Source organism: Petromyzon marinus, chromosome 38, assembly GCF_048934315.1.
Source record: "Petromyzon marinus isolate PM22_M1 ecotype Great Lakes invasive population chromosome 38, UKy_Petmar_22M1.pri1.0, whole genome shotgun sequence".
In the NCBI taxonomy this organism is placed as follows: domain Eukaryota; kingdom Metazoa; phylum Chordata; class Hyperoartia; order Petromyzontiformes; family Petromyzontidae; genus Petromyzon; species Petromyzon marinus.
The window spans coordinates 13,581,410-13,599,527 of NC_133704.1; the positions used below are offsets into that span (position 1 = coordinate 13,581,410).

The following is an 18,118-nucleotide window of genomic DNA, read 5'->3' on the forward strand; positions in this document are numbered from 1 at the left end:
TAAAATAGTTTAGTTTTTTCGATAAGTGGTGAACTCCAACAAGCCAAAAATGATTAGTAATGCGGCATTACAAATCATTGTGCCTCTGCCGTTCTTAAAATAGGGGTTACAAAACGTACTGTTTGACATTATTCATTAAGAACCATCTTGTATTCACACGCATTCGAAATATCGAGTTTTTTACCGAATTCAAGGAAAATTACTCTTGTTGCTATTTTGGTTGCCGACCCCTGCCCTAGACCCAGAGACCAATATCAAATGCTCCTACATATACCTGTACACTACGTACTGTGGGGTACCCGCTATCTGTGTGTGTGTGTGGTACGTTTGTAAATGCGCACGTGCTGCTGCTGTGTGTGTGATACGTGCTTGTATGTGCATGCGTACGGCCTGTGTGTGTGCGTGTGTACTTGCTGCTTGCGTGCGTACGTGCCGTGTGTGTGTACAGTGTGTGCGGCATGTGCTGTATGTTTGTGTGCACGTGCTGTGTGTATACTGTACGCTCTGTGCGCGCACGTTTTAATTGTTGGCGTGTGTGTACGCGGTACGAGCTGCGTGTGTTCACACAGTGCCGGCGTGTGTCCTCTCGTTCCCCCCCACCCCGGCAAGGTGCGTGCGGTGTCGGCCAAGGCGCTGGGCGCGATGGTGAAGGGCATGGGCGAGGAGAACTTTGAGGACCTCATGCCCTGGCTCATGCAGACGCTCACCTCCGAGCAGAGCTCTGTGGACCGCTCCGGAGCCGCGCAGGGTGAGATGAGCAACTCGGCCTTTGCTCGCCACGTCGCTCGCTCGCTCATTCGCCCGCTTGTTCAATGAAAGATCATTTGAGAGATCATTTGAGAGAATCTTTGTTGGGCTGGAAGTCCAGCACAGCACAAAACCAAAACGACACCAATTGAGAAATGCAGCTTAAAAGTTACGGGAAACCGATATCGTGATGGTCGTCATGGAGTGAAAAAATCATATTGGGGCAGGACATATGTTGAACTTCTTTAACATCATACATAGCCAAACGTGTTAATTGGAAGTGTAGTCACCGTGTATGATTGTACGTGTGTGTGTGTGCGTGTGATCATAGTGTAGCAGAGCGGATAGTGTTGCGGTGAGCGTACTGCGCTTCAAACCTCGTGACCCAAGTTCAATTCCCGCTCACACTCAACACCAGTGACGAATATCTGAACCGTTTCTGGGCTTCCCTTTGGTCGACACAGCCTCAAATGAGTACCTGGTGTGGTGTTTAAACATCGCTGGGCATGGTGCCGGCCTTCATAGCTGGTGCTTGCTATAACAGCACTTACCCCAACAGTCTGTGGGGGGGGGGGGGTTATTTTGCTATGATGTGTGCGTGCATGAGTGTGCTCATGAGCGCGCACGTGCCGTGCAGTCAATGTGTGCGTACGTGCGTTTATGTGCGTGCATCTCCGTGCGTGCGTGCATCACCACACGTGCTCAGGCCTCTCGGAGGTGCTGGTGAGCCTGGGCGTGGAGAAACTCGACAAGCTGATGCCGGAGATCGTCGCCAATGCCTCCAAGGCCGACCTTGCACCGCACGTGCGCGACGGCTACATCATGATGTTCATCTTCCTGCCCGCCACGTTCGGAGAGCGCTTCACCCCCTATGTGGGGCCCATCATCCCGGCCATCCTCAAGGTGAGAGGCACGGGGGAGGCACTCGCATGCACGTGCTCATGCACACAGACGCACGCAGACACGCACAACAACAACAATAGCCGCCGTTAGCCACTAAGTTTCAGGCCGGGTGCACTCCGAAGCCAAGTGAAGTGTTGAAGGCTCGCTGATAGGAGGTCACGGGACAGACCAAGCCACCACGAGAAGACTGACTGCCATGCACACACACATACACGCATACACACACACACATGCACAGAGCGCAAACACACGTGTTCATGGGTGATAGATGGAAGCAGGATGTGGTTTCTAGGCCACGGAGTGTGGTATGCATCACGTCACGTGCACACGCTCGCAAAGACAAATATCCCCTGTATAGCCTTAACAGACTGTTGGTGCAAGTGCTGTTAGCGAGTAGCACCTATGAAGGCTGGCACGGCATGTGAAGGGGTGGCCAGCACCATGTCCGGCTGCCTTTGTCTCCCCAGTGGCAATGTCTACACATCGCACCAGGTACACATTTAAGGCTGAGTCGACCTAGGGTTACATTAAGGTCATGATTAGTGGGAGTGTCTAGTTGACTAGTCTGGTTCGTGGTCGTGGTAGTGTCTGATTGGCTAGTGTGGTTAGGGCTTGTGTCTGATTGGCTAGTGTGGTTAGGGCTAGTGTCTGATTGGCTAGTGTGGTTAGGGCTAGTGCCTGATTGGCTTGTGTGGTTAGGGCTAGTGTCTGATTGGCTAGTGTGGTTAGGGATAGTGGCTGATTGGCTAGTGTGGTTAGGGCTAGTGACTAATTGGCTAGTGTGGTTAGGGCTAGTGTTTGATTGGCTAGTGTGGTTAGGGCTAGTGCCTGATTGGCTTGTGTGGTTAGGGCTTGTGTCTGATTAGCTAGTGTGGTTAGGGCTAGTGTCTGATTGGCTAGTGTGGTTAGGGCTAGTGTCTGATTGGCTAGTGTGGTTAGGGCTAGTGTCTGATTGGCTAGTGTGGTTAGGACTAATGTCTGATTGGCTAGTGTGGTTAGGGCTAGTGTCTGATTGGCTAGTGTGGTTAGGGCTAGTGTCTGATTGGCTAGTGTGGTTAGGGATAGTGTCCGATTGGCTAGTGTGGTTAGGGCTAGTGTCTGATTGGCTAGTGTGGTTAGGGATAGTGTCCGATTGGCTAGTGTGGTTAGGGCTAGTGTCTGATTGGCTAGTGTGGTTAGGGATAGTGTCTGATTGGCTAGTGTGGTTAGGGATAGTGTCTAATTGGCTAGTGTGGTTAGGGATAGTGGCTGATTGGCTAGTGTGGTTAGGGATAGTGGCTGATTGGCTAGTGTGGTTAGGGCTAGTGTCTGATTGGCTAGTGTGGTTAGGGATAGTGGCTGATTGGCTAGTGTGGTTAGGGATAGTGTCTAATTGGCTAGTGTGGTTAGGGATAGTGGCTGATTGGCTAGTGTGGTTAGGGATAGTGGCTGATTGGCTAGTGTGGTTAGGGCTAGTGTCTGATTGGCTAGTGTGGTTAGGGATAGTGGCTGATTGGCTAGTGTGGTTAGGGATAGTGTCCGATTGGCTTGGGTCGGCAACCTGCGGCTCCGGAGCCACGTGTGGCTCTTTCAGGAACTGCTTCGTGACCGTTAGTTATCAAGGACCGCCGTCTCGTATTCACTCTGTGCATTGCGTTTCTTATTTTTACCGAAATCAATAAAATAGGCTCCTCTTGTTATTTTGATTGCCGTCCGCTGTGCAAGGGTTTCGGTCGAGTCTCTCCCGACTGTCATGAAGGCAGCGGCGTTTAATATCCCCCTCTCTTCTTTTCACCTTTTCTACTGTTCCCAACGTCCCCCCCCCACAACCACCGCCACTCCCCATCCCCCCGACCGCTGCTCCCCCGTGCAGGCGCTGGCCGATGAGAATGAGTTTGTGCGCGACACGGCGCTACGCGCGGGTCAGCGCATCATCTCCACATACGCGGAGAAGGCCATCACGCTGCTGCTACCCCAGCTCGAGGACGGCCTCTTCAACGACAGCTGGCGCATCCGGTAGCGCAGCGCCGGCACTCGCCTTTAATGGCAGCTAAACCGCCACCACGGACACTCACCCACAGTGCCAGCTAAACTGCTAACACTGACACCATCGCAGCAATACCAAACTTGTAGGGACCATAGCCCTGGATCAAACACCGGCGCCGTTTCATTGCCTCGGCCGTAGCCGAGGCACCACCCTCACACCCGACGCGAGCCGACGTGAGCCCCGCTGAGCGCCGTGACCGTGCCGTGTGCAGGTTCAGCTCTGTGCAGCTGCTGGGCGACCTGCTCTTCCACATCTCGGGCGTCTCGGGGAAGATGACGACCGAGACGGCGTCCGAGGACGACAATTTCGGCACCGTGCAGTCCACCAAGGTGTCCTGCTCCTCGCCGCTCCTCCACGCTCTTCTTGCTCCCCGCACCTTCCTCCCTCCTCCTGCTCCACCCCCGTTTCCCCCCTCCTCCTGCTCCTTCCTCCTTCCCCCTCCCTCCCCGCTCTCTCCTCCTGCTCACTTGCATGCTCGCTTGCCCAGAGACCCATCGCTGCCTGCCTCCGTCAAATAAGCCTGCCCACTACCTGTGTATTGCGTGTTGAGATGCGGTGGAATATCGATGTTGTACACCACCTGCTATACTGCGAACGTTGACAGCTACAGCGACAGCTATACCGCTAACACTACACCTACAGCGCCAGCTATACCACTAACACTACACTCAAAGCGCCAGCTAAACCGCTAACACTACACCCACAGCGCCAGCTAAACCGCTAACACTACACTTAGCCGTAGCACATGTGTGTTGTGTTGCGTATGTTGGAGTGTGGCTGGGTGTTGTGGGTATGTGCGCGTGTTTGTATGTGTGGGTGGGCACGCGTTTGCTTGTGAGTGTGTGTTTGAGTGTGTACGTGCGTGTGTTTGAGGGTGTGTGTGTGGGTGCGTGCAAGTGTGTATTTAGGTGTGTACATGTGTGCATGTGTGGAATCAACACCGCTTCCCCCCCCCGATCTCCTCCACCCCCAGGCCATCATCTCGGCGCTGGGCCCCGAGCGCCGGAACCGCGTCCTCTCAGGCCTCTACATGGGCCGCTCGGACGTGGCGCTGGTGGTGCGCCAGGCGGCGCTGCACGTGTGGAAGGTGGTGGTGGCCAACACGCCGCGCACGCTGCGCGAGATCCTCCCCACGCTCTTCGGCCTGCTCCTCGGCTTCCTGGCCTCCACCAACTATGACAAGCGGCAGGTGCGGTGGTCACGCTGCTGCTGCTGCTGGCTGTGGTGGGGGCAGTTGGGGGTGGTGATAGTTGGGGGCGATGGTGGTGGAAGTCAGGGGATGGTGGTGGCGGTAGTTGGGACCGGCAGTGGCGGTAGTCGGGGGTGCCTGTAGTCGGGGGCGGTACGTAACATATTTGCTGTCCTCCCCGTCACCGTCATCGCAAACCTCGCCGCCGTCGTCGCGGTGTTGCCTGTGCGGGGCCGCAGATTGCGGCGCGCACGCTGGGGGACCTGGTGCGGAAGCTGGGAGAGAAGATCCTCCCCGAGATCATCCCCATCCTGGAGGCCGGCCTGTGCTCGGAGCACAGCGACGAGCGCCAGGGCGTGTGCATCGGCCTCAGCGAGATCATGCGCTCCACGAGCCGCGACGCGGTGACGCACGCATGCACGCGCGCACGCGGATACACACGCACGCGGATACACGCGCGTGGTTACGCACTCGCATGCACACGGATACACACGTGTGTGTGTGTGTGCATGCGTGTCACTTATTTTTTTGTGCGTATGCCTGCGCGCATGCGTCTGGCGTGTGTGTGCGTGCGTACGGTGCGTGCGCTCCACAGGTGCTGCTGTTTGCGGGCAGCCTGGTGCCCACTGTGCGGCGTGCGCTGTGCGACCCGCTGCCCGAGGTGCGCGAGGCGGCGGCGCGAACCTTCGAGCAGCTGCACACCACCGTGGGGCAGACGGCGCTCGACGACATCCTACCCAGCATGCTCCAGCAGCTGGTGCCGCCCCCCCGACCTCCCCCCACCCAATTATCCACCCACCTGACCGCAACACCACAAAGCAGCTCGCTGCTACCACCGGCAGCTATGCGCCACCCGTAACCCCTCCACTACCTTGCCACCGAAAACGCTCCCTCTCCACCACCAGCTGTGCGTGTGTGTGGTGTACGGGCGTATGCAACGTGCGCGTGTGCATGCGGTGTGCGTGTTTGTGCGCGCGTATGCATGAATGTTTGTAGTGTGTGTGGGTTGCGTGTGTGGTACGTGTGTGGCAACCACAAAGGCGGCCAGGCATGCTACTGGCCACCCACCCCCTCGTGTACCGTTCCGGCCTTCATCGGTGCTCGTGAATAGCACAGTCTGTTACGGCCATACAGGGGGGGGGGATCATTGTCGTTGGTGTGTGGTGTGTGCAATCGTGTGTGCGTGCCTGCCTGCGCATGTGGCGTGTACGTGCATGTGTGACGTGTGCGTGCATGTGTGTGCACGCGTATCGACCCTCTCTCTGCCTCCGTCGCGGACCCAGGATGACGACGCAGTGTCGGAGTTTGCGCTCGATGGCCTCAAGCAGGTGATGGCCGTCAAGAGCCGCGTTGTGCTGCCCTACCTCATCCCGAAGGTGAGCGTTCACAACAACAACGACAGCACTTGTCCGTGTGGATGCACATGTGTGGCGCGCGTGTGTGGTGCGTTAGTGTAGCGATTTTGCTCACCGCGCTACAAACCTGACGATTCCTGCTCATGGCCAACAACAGTACCGATTGTGAACTGGTCTTGGGCCTCCCCTAGGTCAACTCAGCCTCAAATGAGCACCTGGTGCGGAATGTAAACATCGCCACTGGGGAGACAAAGGCGGCTGGGTGTGGTGCTAGCCATAGGTGCTATTCGCTAGCAGGACACGGGCGCCACGGTGGCAGAATGTTAACTACCTCACCTGGTATACAATGGGTTCCATCACAACCCTCACGTCTGTATATTTGGAGTTGGCATGTTTCTCTCCCCGTGGCCGCGTGGATTTTCTCCGGATCCTCCGGTTTTTCCTCCACATTTAGAATCAACATGGATTTAGAGTATTTGGCTGCTATAAATATCCATATGATGAGCCACTTCGTTGAGCTATCATTTATGGCCAGGTCACTTCTGAAAAAGTCGGCCTTACCCGGTAAAATTAAAAGTTTAATTTAGTACTTGCCCAAACAGTCTGTTAAGGCTATACGGGGGATCTTTGTATTTGTGTCACGTACATGCGATCGCGCGCGTCCGTGTGTTCACCCACCTCAACCACCTCCCGCTCTCTCCCCCCGTACCCGTCCCCCGCTCCAGCTCACCACGCCCCCCGTGAGCGTGCGTGTTCTGGCGTTCCTCTCGGCAGTCGCCGGCGATGCCCTGACGCGCCACCTGCCGGTGGTGCTCGCCGCTCTCCTCACCGCGCTGCGTGACGCCAGCGGCACGCCCGGGGAGCAGCAGGTGCCCTGCCTCGCCCGCCCACTCGCCCGCCCACTCACCCGCCCACTCGCCCGCCCACTCACCCGTCCACTCACCCGCCCACTCGCTCGCCTGCCCACTCACCCGCCCACTCACCCGCCCACTCGCTCGCCTGCCCACTCACCCGCCCGCTCGATCACCGGCTTGCTTGCTCACCCGCCTGCCTGCTCGACCGCTCGTTGGGGCGCCATGGTGGCGAGATGTTAGCTCCCTCACCCGGTATACAGGAGGTCCTGAGTTCGATCTTGACCCTGATGCCTGCCGTGTATTTGGAGTTTGCGTGTCTCTCTCCACGTGATTGCTTGGATTATTTCTCTGTGTTCTCTGATTTTTCCCTCGACATTTATAATGAACATAACGCATTTTGAAAATTTGGCTGCTGCTATAAATTTCCACGTGATAATAATCCACTTCATCGAGTTATCATTTGTCCGATTTCTCGCTCGCCCGCTTGGCTGATAACTTAGTAATTTATTCATCTCGCTCATCAATGAATGTTTTCCATTGCCTATCCGGTCTCCATAATTCCGCACTCATTCGCTCACTCATCTGTTCACTCGCCCATCCCTTCACCCGCTCCCCGACCCCCTCGCCCCTTGACCTCACTCCCCACCCCCTGCCCCTCCTCCGCCACAGGAGCTGGAGCACTGCCAGGCGGTGCTGCTGAGCGTGACGGACCCGGCGGGCGTGCGCGTCACCGTCGACACGCTGCTGGAGGCGTCACGCTCCCCGGACGCGGCCGCGTTGGCGCAGCGCCGCGCCGCCACGGCGCTGCTGGGCGCCGTCTGCGCGCGCGGGCGCGCCGACCTCTCGGACCACATCCCCTCGCTCATCCGCGGCCTCCTCCGCCTCTTCGCCGACGAGGACGACGTAGTTCTCAACAACAGCTGGGACGCTCTCCACGCCGTCATCAAGGCGCGTCGTCCTCGTCGTCGTTGTCCGGTGTCGCGCTACGAAACCCCCGGCGTGCCCGAGTTCGATTCCCGCTCGCGGCAATCGCCGGCAGCCAGGGACGATTATCGCGCGTGTCCATGAGTTCGTGTGTTTAGTCAGCAGCGGGAGCGTAGTGGTTCACATGCCGAGTTACAAACTCGGCGACCCGAGTTTGCTCACTGATAACAGCGGTGACGATTTTCTGAATCGGCCCTGGGCCTCCCCTAGGTCGACTCAGCCTCAAAATAGTACCTGGTGCGGTGTTTAAACATCGCCACTAGGGAGACAAAGGCGGCCGGGCGTGGTGCTGGCCACCCACCCCCTCGTGTGCCGTGCCGGTCTTCATAAGTGCTACTCTCTAACATTACTTGCCCCAACAGTCTGTTAAAGGGTGGTCTTTGTGTCAACATGTGTGTTCATGTATGAATTAATGTGTTGACGCGTGCGTGTCCGTACGTGTGTTAATCCGTGCGTGTCTTTGTTCCTCGCGAGCAGAAGCTGGACGCAGCGGAGCAGATGCGCTACATCCGCGAGCTGCGCCAGGCAATCCGTTTGGCGGCGTCCGACCTCCAGCCCGGGCAGCACCTGCCCGGCTTCTGCCTTCCCAAGAAGGTGCGGCAGCACGACGCGCCCATCGTCCCGGAGCAATGCAGCTGGTGGTGCACCGCTATCCGATTATATATTTTTAAAAAAAATCTTATCGGATTGCGCTACCGATTATCGGTTCTGCTGCGTGACCAATTGGAGAAGGCCACGGTGGTGCTGACGCTCGCGTATTCGAGTGCGTCTGTGTGCGATCCCTCTGCCGGTCATCTCAGTCCACCCACAGCACCTGGGTGTTCGACACACGTGGCCTCCAAGTGCACTTGGCCTGGCACAGGCGCCGTGGTAACGTCACGGCCACTTAGTGGCGAATGGTTGTTGTTGTTGTTGTGCATGCGGTTCGGGTTAGTCGGCAACCCGAGTTCGAATCCCGCTCACGGTGAACACCAGTGACGATTATTTGAACCGGTCCTGGGCCTCCCTTAGGTTAACTGGCGCGGTGTGTATACGTTGCCACTGGGAGACAAAGGCAGCCGGGCGTGGTACTGGCCACCCACCCCCTGGTGTGCCGTTGCCGGCCTTCATAGGTGCTGCTACTCGCTGACGGCACGTGCCCCAAACAGTCTGTTAGGGCCACACGGGTGACCTTCGTCTTTGTGCGTGCGTAGGGCGCGTCGTCGATCCTGCCCGTGCTGCGCGAGGGCGTGCTGAGCGGCGGTGCGGAGCTCAAGGAGGAGGCGGCGCACGGCCTGGGCGAGGTGGTGCGGCTCACGGCGCCCGACGCGCTGCGCCCCTCCGTCGTGAGCATCACGGGGCCGCTCATCCGCATCCTGGGGGACCGTTTCGCATGGAGCGTCAAGGTGGCGCTGCTCGACACGCTCGCTCTACTGCTCGCCAAGGTGACGTGCGCAGCGCGTGCACAAACACGGCGCACGCGTACCCGTACGTGCAAACGCAGCACACGTGGGTAGACGCACGGACAGACAAAATTCCGCTCGTCGGGGTTCCGCGTGCGGTCACGCACGTACATACGCACGCACGCACGAACCGCGACCCTCCGCAACGAGCGGCTGGGCCGGGTCGCCGCCACTCCCTTCGACCGTCCTTCCCGGCGTGACCCATTGACCCCCCCCCCCCCCCCGGCGGCTCGCAGGTTGGCGTGCAGCTGAAGCCGTTCCTGCCGCAGCTGCAGACGACGTTCACCAAGGCGCTGCAGGACCCCAACCGCCTGGTGCGCCTCAAGGCGGCCGAGGCGCTGGGCCACCTGGTGCCCATCCACGCCAAGGTGGACCCCCTCTTCACCGAGCTGCTCGCCGGAGCCAGGGCGGCCGAGGACGCTGGCGTGCGGTGAGCGTGGGGGGAGTGTGGGGTGGCAGGGAGGTGTGCGTGCGTCTGTGCGTGTGGGGAGCGGCGGGGTAGCAGTTACCGCTCCACAATACGAACCCGGCGACCCGAGTTCGATTCCCGTTTGTGGCCAACATCGGTGACGATTATCTGGACCGGTCCTGGGCCGACCTCTCCTCGGTCAACTCGGCATCAAACGAGCACCTGGTGCGGTGTAAACATCGCCACTGGGGAGACAAAGGCGGCCGGGCGTGGTGCTGGCCACCCCACTCCTGTGCCATGTCGGTCTTCATGGTGGTGCTCCTCGCTAACTGCACTTGCCCCATGTGGAACTCCTCCCCCCCACCCCCTCCCCCCTCGGCCGCTGCAGGGAGACGACGCTGCAGGCGCTGCGTTTCACCATCGCCGGCGCCGGCAGCAAAGTGGATCCATCCGTGCGGCGTAGCGTGACGACCGCGCTGCTCGGCATGCTGGGACACGAGGAGGTACGCGAGCGATTGCGTGCGAGTGTTTCATAGGGGCTGCTCGCTAACAGCTCGGTGGTCATGGGGTGCCTGTTCGAGTGTTTGTGCACGTGGACGGGGAACACAGTTAAGCGTTGAGCGCGCCGCGCTACGGACCCGGAATCCGAATCGGGAGAGTATTCCCCGAGTATTCAACATCGGCGGCGAAAAAGCTTCCGGGACATGTGACTGTGCTTCAGAGAGCGGCTCGGTGCGGTGACGGTGGGGTGAGCGGTGCGATTACAGTGACGGTGGGGTGAGCGGTGCGATTACAGTGACGGTGGGGTGAGCGGTGCGATTACAGTGACGGTGGGGTGCCGGTGGGGTGTGACGGTGCAGGACCCGACGCGTGCGGTGGGAGCCGGCTGCCTGGGGGAGCTGTGCGCATTTCTGTCCGAGGAGGAGCTGCAGCACGTGCTGCTGCAGCACGTGCTGGGTGAATCGCTCACTCACACACGCACAGACACACAGACACACACACAGACATACAAAGACAAAGATCCCCCATATAGCCTGTAACAGACTGTTGGGGCAAGTGCTGTTAGCGAGGACCTATGAAGGCCGGCACGGCACTTGGCCTTTGTCTCCCTAGTGACGATGTTTACTCATTTGAGGCTGAGTCGACCTAGGGGAGGCCCAGGACCGGTTCAGATAATCGTCACCGGTGTTGGCCATGAGCAGGAATCGAACCCGGGTGGCCGGGTTTGTAGCGCAGCACGCTAACCGCTACACTGCCGCTCCCCACACACACACGCAGACGTACACACACACTGATGCATACACACTCAAGTATACACACTCAAGGACACACTCACGCACCTAGTTTAATAGTCAACGATTGCCCCAACAGTCTTGTTCATAGTTTGTGTTGCGTGCCCAGTGAGCGAGCAGGCGGTGGACTGGATGACGCGCGCCGGCCGCGCTCTCGCGCTCTGCGTGGCCCTCAAGTCGTGCCCGAGCGCGGTGTACTCCCCGGAGCGGGCGCCACGCGTCCTCGACTGCATCCTCGCCAACGCCAACGCCGACCGGGTGAGCGCGGAGAGGAGTGGGGGAGATGGGGGAGAGAGGATGGAGACTGGGAGGAAAGACGTGGAGAGGGGGAGGAGAAGACGAGGTGGAAGACAAAGGTGGTCGGGTGCAGTGTTGGGAACCCGCCCACGTGCGTCGTGCCGGCCTTACCCCAACAGTCTGTTAAGGCTACACGGGGGGGATCTTTGTATTTGTAGGTATTGATCGCGGTGAGCGGCGTACGAGCGGCTGGCTACTTGATGAGGCACCAGATGGAGCGTGAAGGGGGCGGCTTCTCTCCCAAGCTCATCACCGTGCTCGTCAAGGTGCCGCCTCCTCCTCCTGGATCTCTCGCGTTGCGTTGTTGTTCTTGTTGTCACTGTTGGCGACGTCACTGACTTGCGCCGTTTGTTTCACGGGGCGACGAATCCATTGGGCACCCTGGCAGAGTGGCGTGTCACCCCGTGTTGGAGAAGGCAACCCACCCCACTCGCCCAGACCACTCACCCAGACCCACCCCACTCACCCCACCAAGACCCACCCCACTCCACACCACACTACCCTACCCCACCCCATTCACCCACGCCACTCGCCCACCCCACCCACCCTACCCTACTCACCCTACCCACACCACCCACCCTACTCTCCTCACCCACCCTGCTCACTCACCCACCCTCTCCCAACTGCCCATCCACACACCAGCTCACTGCCTACCTCACCCACGCACGCGCCAACGTACCCACCGCGTACCACCCTCCCCTCTCGCCCGCTCAATCCCCCAGGGCCTGCAGCACCAGTCGAGCGAGGTGCGGCTGGTGGCGGCGCAGGTGTCGTGCTGGGTGCACCGCGCGCCGGGCCCCGAGCCGGCCGACGCCGGCGCCGCCAAGCCGCTGCTCAAGGCCCTGCTGGACGGCTACAAGGACAAGAACACGGCGGTGCGTGCCGCCAGCGAGCTGGCGCTCGTCAGCCTCCTGCGTCTGCGCCACGGGGACGCCACCTGCCAGGTGAGCACGGCACGTCGGCGCCGTCTTTGTCGTCACTACCGCTGTCGTCGCCGTCGCCACCACCACCACTACCGTCGCCACCACCAACATTACCGTGACCATCGTCGCCACTGTCACCGCCACCACCGTTACCACCACCAACACTCTAGTAATGACCATCAGATTGTCGCCACCGTCACCACCACTACCACCACCACAATTACCACCGTCACCACCAACACGGCCTTAACCAGCACCACCAGCACCGGTCATACTTGCACACCGAGTGAGGAGCTTCTCACCGGAAGAAGAGATTATCACCGTGTGAGGAGACACCGTCCTCACTGTCGCTCCCTCTAGGCCATGTCCAAGGAGCTGGACCCCACGAGCCTGGAGCTGCTCAACGACTGCTGCAAGCGCTCGCTGCGCAAGCTGGCCAGCCAGCCGGAGCCCGCCGAGCACATCGACGACACCATCCTCACGTGACGGCCTCGCCCGCAGGCACGAGCACCCGCTCCTCCTCTCGCTCCTCCTCCCGCTCCTCCTCAACCTCCCACTCCTCCTCAGCCTCCCACTCCTCTTCCACTTCCCACCCCTCCTCAACCTCACACTCCTCCTCAACCTCCCACTCCTCCTCAGCCTCCCACTCCTCCTCATCCTCCCACTCCTCAGTATCCCACCCCTCTTCCACCTCCCACTCCTCCTCAACCTCCCACTCCTCCTCCTACTCCTCTTCAACCTCCTACTCTTCCTCAACCTCCCACTCCTACTCCTCCTCAACCTCCCACTCCTCCTCAACATCCCACTCCTCCTCAACATCCCACTCCTCCCACTCCTCCTCAACCTCCCACTCCTCCTCAACATCCCACTCCTCCTCCCACTCCTCTTCCACCTCCCACTCCTCAACATCCCACCCCTCTTCCTCCTCCACCCCTCTTCCTTCTCCCACTGCTCCTTCTCCCCGAGCTCAACCTCCTCCCACCTCCGCTGCTCCTCCGCCACTCCTCCTCTTCCTGCTTCTCCCTCGCACCGGTGGAGTCGGCCACGGAGTTCTGAACCCATCAACACCACCGCCAATGTCGTCATCAATGGCATTGTCACGTCGTCTTGATCACCACCATCAACGGCCGTCTTCACCACAATTATCATCGTGATCATCATCTTCGTCGCTACTGTTGCCTTGATCACCGGCGTTGTGATCGTCACGATCATCGTTGTCGGATTCGTCGCTGCTGCTGCCGTGATGCCGTCGGTTCGTCCCGACGCGCTCCGCGGACCGTGCGCGTGACGTTCCACCTTCGGGGCGTCGTGTCACTCGGGGTCACGTGATGGCTGCAGCCACGAGAGGCGCTACATTCGACGGTGGAAAAACAAATATTTGATTCTTAAATCGCAAAGCACGCAACCGTGAGAGTTCCTCAAATCACAGGGGGCTAAAGCGCGACAAGGCAACTTCTCACCACCTCCGTTTCCATTTTAATTCTCATGATCATCACAGTCATCACGGTCATCATGATTTCATCACGATCGGCACCATCATCATCATCGCTCTCGGCATAATGATCGTCATCTTAATTCCTCCGCCATCAACCGAAACGGAAAGAACTCGCTCTGTGGGGATTTAGCTGTGACTGTCCTGCCGGAGAGACTGGCCCCTGTTTTAAGAATGTGGAATTTCCACAACTGGATTTCAGGATTACCAACAGAGGTGGCAATTCCACCCCGGAGGGATGATGGTGGTGGTGGTTTATGGCTACTGGCGGGCACGTAGAAAATCTTATTACCTGGTCGCGAGTCTCGCGCTCCAACCACAGCGTCCATCGCAACGCCGAATATGAAACAGACTTTACGAGGTCCCTTTTGCGCACTTTCCCGATGTCCGCTCCCAATTAGCGTTGTCACAATTTCTACTTCAGAGCAAACCCTGGAGAGATTTCTCAGCGTTTGGTCTGTCAGCACTGCGCAGCACAACGCCACCAGACATCGGTACAAATCCATGCGCGCCAGCCGAACAAGGATGCCAATTCCCGGACTGGCGGCGTCCGTAACTCCGACCCCACCGCCACCACCCAGGCTCGCCTGGGCAAAGCGGCTGGGAGTGAAGGGTGAGGAGAATAGGGGGGAGGAGAAGTGAGGGGGGAGTGGAACCCGGAGGGAATCTGTCGCGGTTCGAACGCGGACTGGCAGCCTCACGCGGGTCAAGAGATAACACACGCACACACACGGACACGCACAAACACGCACACTGCCTCTTCAATACATAACCCTTGACCCAAGAACTTTCAATCTGGACCCAGCAAAATTCTGGGGTCACCTTTGACACGGGAATTTCATAATGCTGCGAACGTGGGGAAACACGGTTTAAGATATAAAACAGAAAAATGACGACGAAGTGGTTTAATGTACAACTCGTCTTGTTTTCTAGGCCTTGTGGTTTTGTGTTATTTAGATCTCAATTCCTGAAATTGTAGGGAATGAGGGGCAATGGTGATTTAAAAAAACGAATTGTTTAAAAAGCGTTTAAACAAAATAAAATCGTCAGCGGAAGTCGATTGGAGCTCGGAAAAACCGAACGGATGATGTTCCGAAAGTGACGTCTGGCAAATCCAGGCCTGGCGAATCTTGCCCGGACATCTGAGTAACAACGGGGGGGGGGGGGGGGGGGCGGTGGGGGATGTTTTGTCCTGTGGTAAATTTTCTGCAAGGTGCGAGCTGTTAATTTTAAACACTTAGTAGTGTGGTCCAGTTGTAACATTGGCATAAACATTTGCCAATAGAGGGTGGTGGTGGGGGTTGAGCTGATTGTGGTGGTGGTGGTGCAGCGGTCGGCGTGCCGTGCTACGAACCCAGCGTCTCGAGTTCGATTCCCGCTTGGGGCCACCAACACCACCGGCGATTATTTAAACCGGTCCTGGGCTTTTTTAAAGTTGACTCAGCCTTAAATGAGTACCCGGTGCGGTGTGTTAACGTCACCGCTGGGGAGGCAAAGGCGGCCAGGCGCGGTGTTGGCCACCCACCCCCTCGTGTCCCGTGTCGGCCTTAATAGGTGCTGTTAGTGAACAGCACTTGCACCAACACTCTCTTAAAAGGCTACACGGGGGGATCTTTGTCTTTTGTTTTGGTGGTGGTGGTGTCACCGGCTGGATGTCTCGGATGTCGATATCGGCGTGGCTTCCTCGTTGCTCACCGAGCGAGTGGGCAGCGCAGCCGTGCACTGTTGGGGAGGCCAGCGGGGCCCTCGAGTGGTTAAATAAAAAGACGACGCCTCTGGGTCCGAGTGCAAGATGGTGTCGGCTGGGACGGCTCCTGTGACTCTGCACGCGATCCGCGTTCCGGTTATTGTTGCGGGTGACCGTCACGAGCGGTGACTGCGCGCTGTCGATTTACTGCACAGTAAAGTAAAAAAAAATGTCTGCGGGCAGCGTGCGTAGACTGTGGCCACCACTCAGAAGGGAAGCGTGGAGCATCGAACGACTCGATGCCCCATTCACAGATGCGGAGGAAGCGACATCGATCATCACAGAGATACCCCCCCCCCCCACTACGACTGATGCGTCACCTGGCTCGTGAAGCTCTGCTGTGAAGTTCTAGCCGGTGGGTCGACGTCAGCCATACGACGAGGCTTGTTTCAGTTGAGTAATTAACCAAAACTACCCGACGTAAAGGTTCGTCCCCTGCACGGGGTTCTTTGCCTGCCGATTTCACGTAAATTCTAAGGACGGCAACAAGACGGACGAGGGTTCTTTGCCAATCGAGTGGCAATGAAGGCCTGCCCGGTGCCTCGGTCACAGGGGTTGTTTGACCATACTTCACCACGCTGGTCGGTGAGGGTTGCTGAAGGGGGGAGGGCCCAGGTCCACTTGGGATGTCGCTTGCCACTGACGTAAGCCGCTCACCGGGGTGGGGGGTGGGGAACTTGGATCTCGGGGGCGAGTACTGTGCGTGCTAACCGCTGTGCCACCACTCCACCTCCTAAGCACGATGCGTCTCATCTTGGGGGTGGTGGAGGGCGCTCATCCGTCAGCAGCCCACGAGGGAGCCCAGCGGTGGGGATTCCACCTTCCCAGGGCCGATGTTGGCTCCCGCCACAGGAATGTGGAGACGTTTCTCCCAACAGGCCCACAGCAGCCACCAACCACAACCACCACGACCACCACCAACCATCACCAACCACCACGACCACCACCAACCACCACGACCACCACCAACCACCACGACCACCACCAACCACCACGACCACCACCAACCACCACAACCACGACCAACCACTGCCAACCATCAACTACCATGACTACCACCAACCACCACGACTACCACCAACCACCACGACCACCACCATCACCACCAGCACATATCACCACCCCGACTATCACCACCACTACCATCACCACCAAGATGAATGAAGTCCTTTGACGAGGTGGTTTCAAGTCGCCATCTCGTCTTCGTTTGTCGACGCCGCACTCCGCGGCCCCCTTCTCAAACCGACCGCTCTGGCCACGAGCTGCCACCTCTGCTGAGAATGAAAGTGCCTGGAGCGAGCCGCCTCGCTCCCAGTCCTGCCGCTTGCACGACCCTCGCCGTCGTGGGGGTCGCCCACACCAGGTGGCGAGCGCCAGAAATCCACCCAGGGGTTGACGGATCACGGCAGAGATCGTCGTGGCCTGCGAGAATTCCCCCACGGCCCCCACACTTGAGCGCGCCCCTCCGCCGACGGACTGCGGCGTTCCCGTTCGCACGACTGCGGAGTGCACAGGCGATGATGGTGGGGCGGTGTGATGTTTGCGTAATGATGTCACGCATGCACAGTGTTTGTGCTGAGGTGAGGGACGAGGCGGTGTGCCCACAGAGATAGCCAACAGGGATGTCTGTGTGGGGAGGGAGGGAGGGGGGACCGGGCACAGCAGAGAGGAAGCACAGGGACACAATGGGGACGCGTGATCCACGCTGACGTCGCCCCCAGGCTGCGAGATTTGCGGTTCGAGCCGCCCACCTCTGGAATCCCGACAGCGCCGTTGCAGCTCCCGCTCACCATTGTGGCTTGGCGAGGTATTCCTGAATAAATATCCGATTTAACTTTCTCGATTGTTCGGCCGATTTTTTTTCTGATTATTTGCGTGAACAAATATTTCTCAAGCGTGTCGGACGAAAACGGAGAGCCTGGACGAAAACCTCACGCATGAGGAGATGACGCGAAGGCGGCAAGGTCCGCACAGATGGGTTCGTGATCCCACGTTCGCGCTGGCGTCTTCCCAAATCTGCGTGGGATCCACCAACCCTGTCCCACAGGCGCACGCAGCTGTTGGCGTGCACGAGGAGGGGACGCACGGAGTGCCCGACCGCAGCTACAGTCTCATCCCCCTCGGACAGAGCTCCTCGCCCCTAGGGGTTCACACCTACATGTCCCAGCAACACTCGGATGGGTGTCTTGTCCATTACAATAACCCTGTGGGAGATGTTAACTACCTCGCCTTGTATGCAGGAGGTCGTAGGGTCAATCTCGACTCGGACGCCTGTTGAATATTTGCGTCTCTCCCTGTGGTCACGTGGATTTTTCCCTCCACATTTATAGTCAACATCACCATGCGTTTAAAATATTTGGCTGTTGCTATAAATGTCCACGTGATGATAAGCCACTTCGTTGAGTTCTCCTTGGTGGCAGCCAGGTTCGCTTCTGAAAAAGAGTGACAAAGCTCTGTT

General features: G+C 58.5%; 1 protein-coding gene across 1 annotated transcript in view; it reads left to right on the forward strand.

The window, feature by feature from the left end:
* The window catches only part of GCN1 (GCN1 activator of EIF2AK4), a 51,616-nt gene extending 34,118 nt beyond the window's left edge, over nucleotides 1-17,498 (forward strand). The window contains exons 39-57 of the mRNA XM_032980111.2: nucleotides 610-748; nucleotides 1,454-1,650; nucleotides 3,503-3,645; nucleotides 3,888-4,005; nucleotides 4,650-4,865; nucleotides 5,105-5,269; nucleotides 5,461-5,622; nucleotides 6,149-6,241; nucleotides 6,946-7,089; nucleotides 7,744-8,022; nucleotides 8,536-8,652; nucleotides 9,252-9,482; nucleotides 9,737-9,930; nucleotides 10,298-10,412; nucleotides 10,770-10,866; nucleotides 11,311-11,459; nucleotides 11,657-11,764; nucleotides 12,221-12,442; nucleotides 12,782-17,498. Coding sequence (XP_032836002.2) covers nucleotides 610-748; nucleotides 1,454-1,650; nucleotides 3,503-3,645; nucleotides 3,888-4,005; nucleotides 4,650-4,865; nucleotides 5,105-5,269; nucleotides 5,461-5,622; nucleotides 6,149-6,241; nucleotides 6,946-7,089; nucleotides 7,744-8,022; nucleotides 8,536-8,652; nucleotides 9,252-9,482; nucleotides 9,737-9,930; nucleotides 10,298-10,412; nucleotides 10,770-10,866; nucleotides 11,311-11,459; nucleotides 11,657-11,764; nucleotides 12,221-12,442; nucleotides 12,782-12,907 — 3,015 coding nt within the window. The 3' untranslated portion in view covers nucleotides 12,908-17,498. The remainder of the gene's footprint in view (nucleotides 1-609; nucleotides 749-1,453; nucleotides 1,651-3,502; nucleotides 3,646-3,887; nucleotides 4,006-4,649; nucleotides 4,866-5,104; nucleotides 5,270-5,460; nucleotides 5,623-6,148; nucleotides 6,242-6,945; nucleotides 7,090-7,743; nucleotides 8,023-8,535; nucleotides 8,653-9,251; nucleotides 9,483-9,736; nucleotides 9,931-10,297; nucleotides 10,413-10,769; nucleotides 10,867-11,310; nucleotides 11,460-11,656; nucleotides 11,765-12,220; nucleotides 12,443-12,781) is intronic.
* The last annotated feature ends 620 nt before the right edge of the window (nucleotides 17,499-18,118 follow it).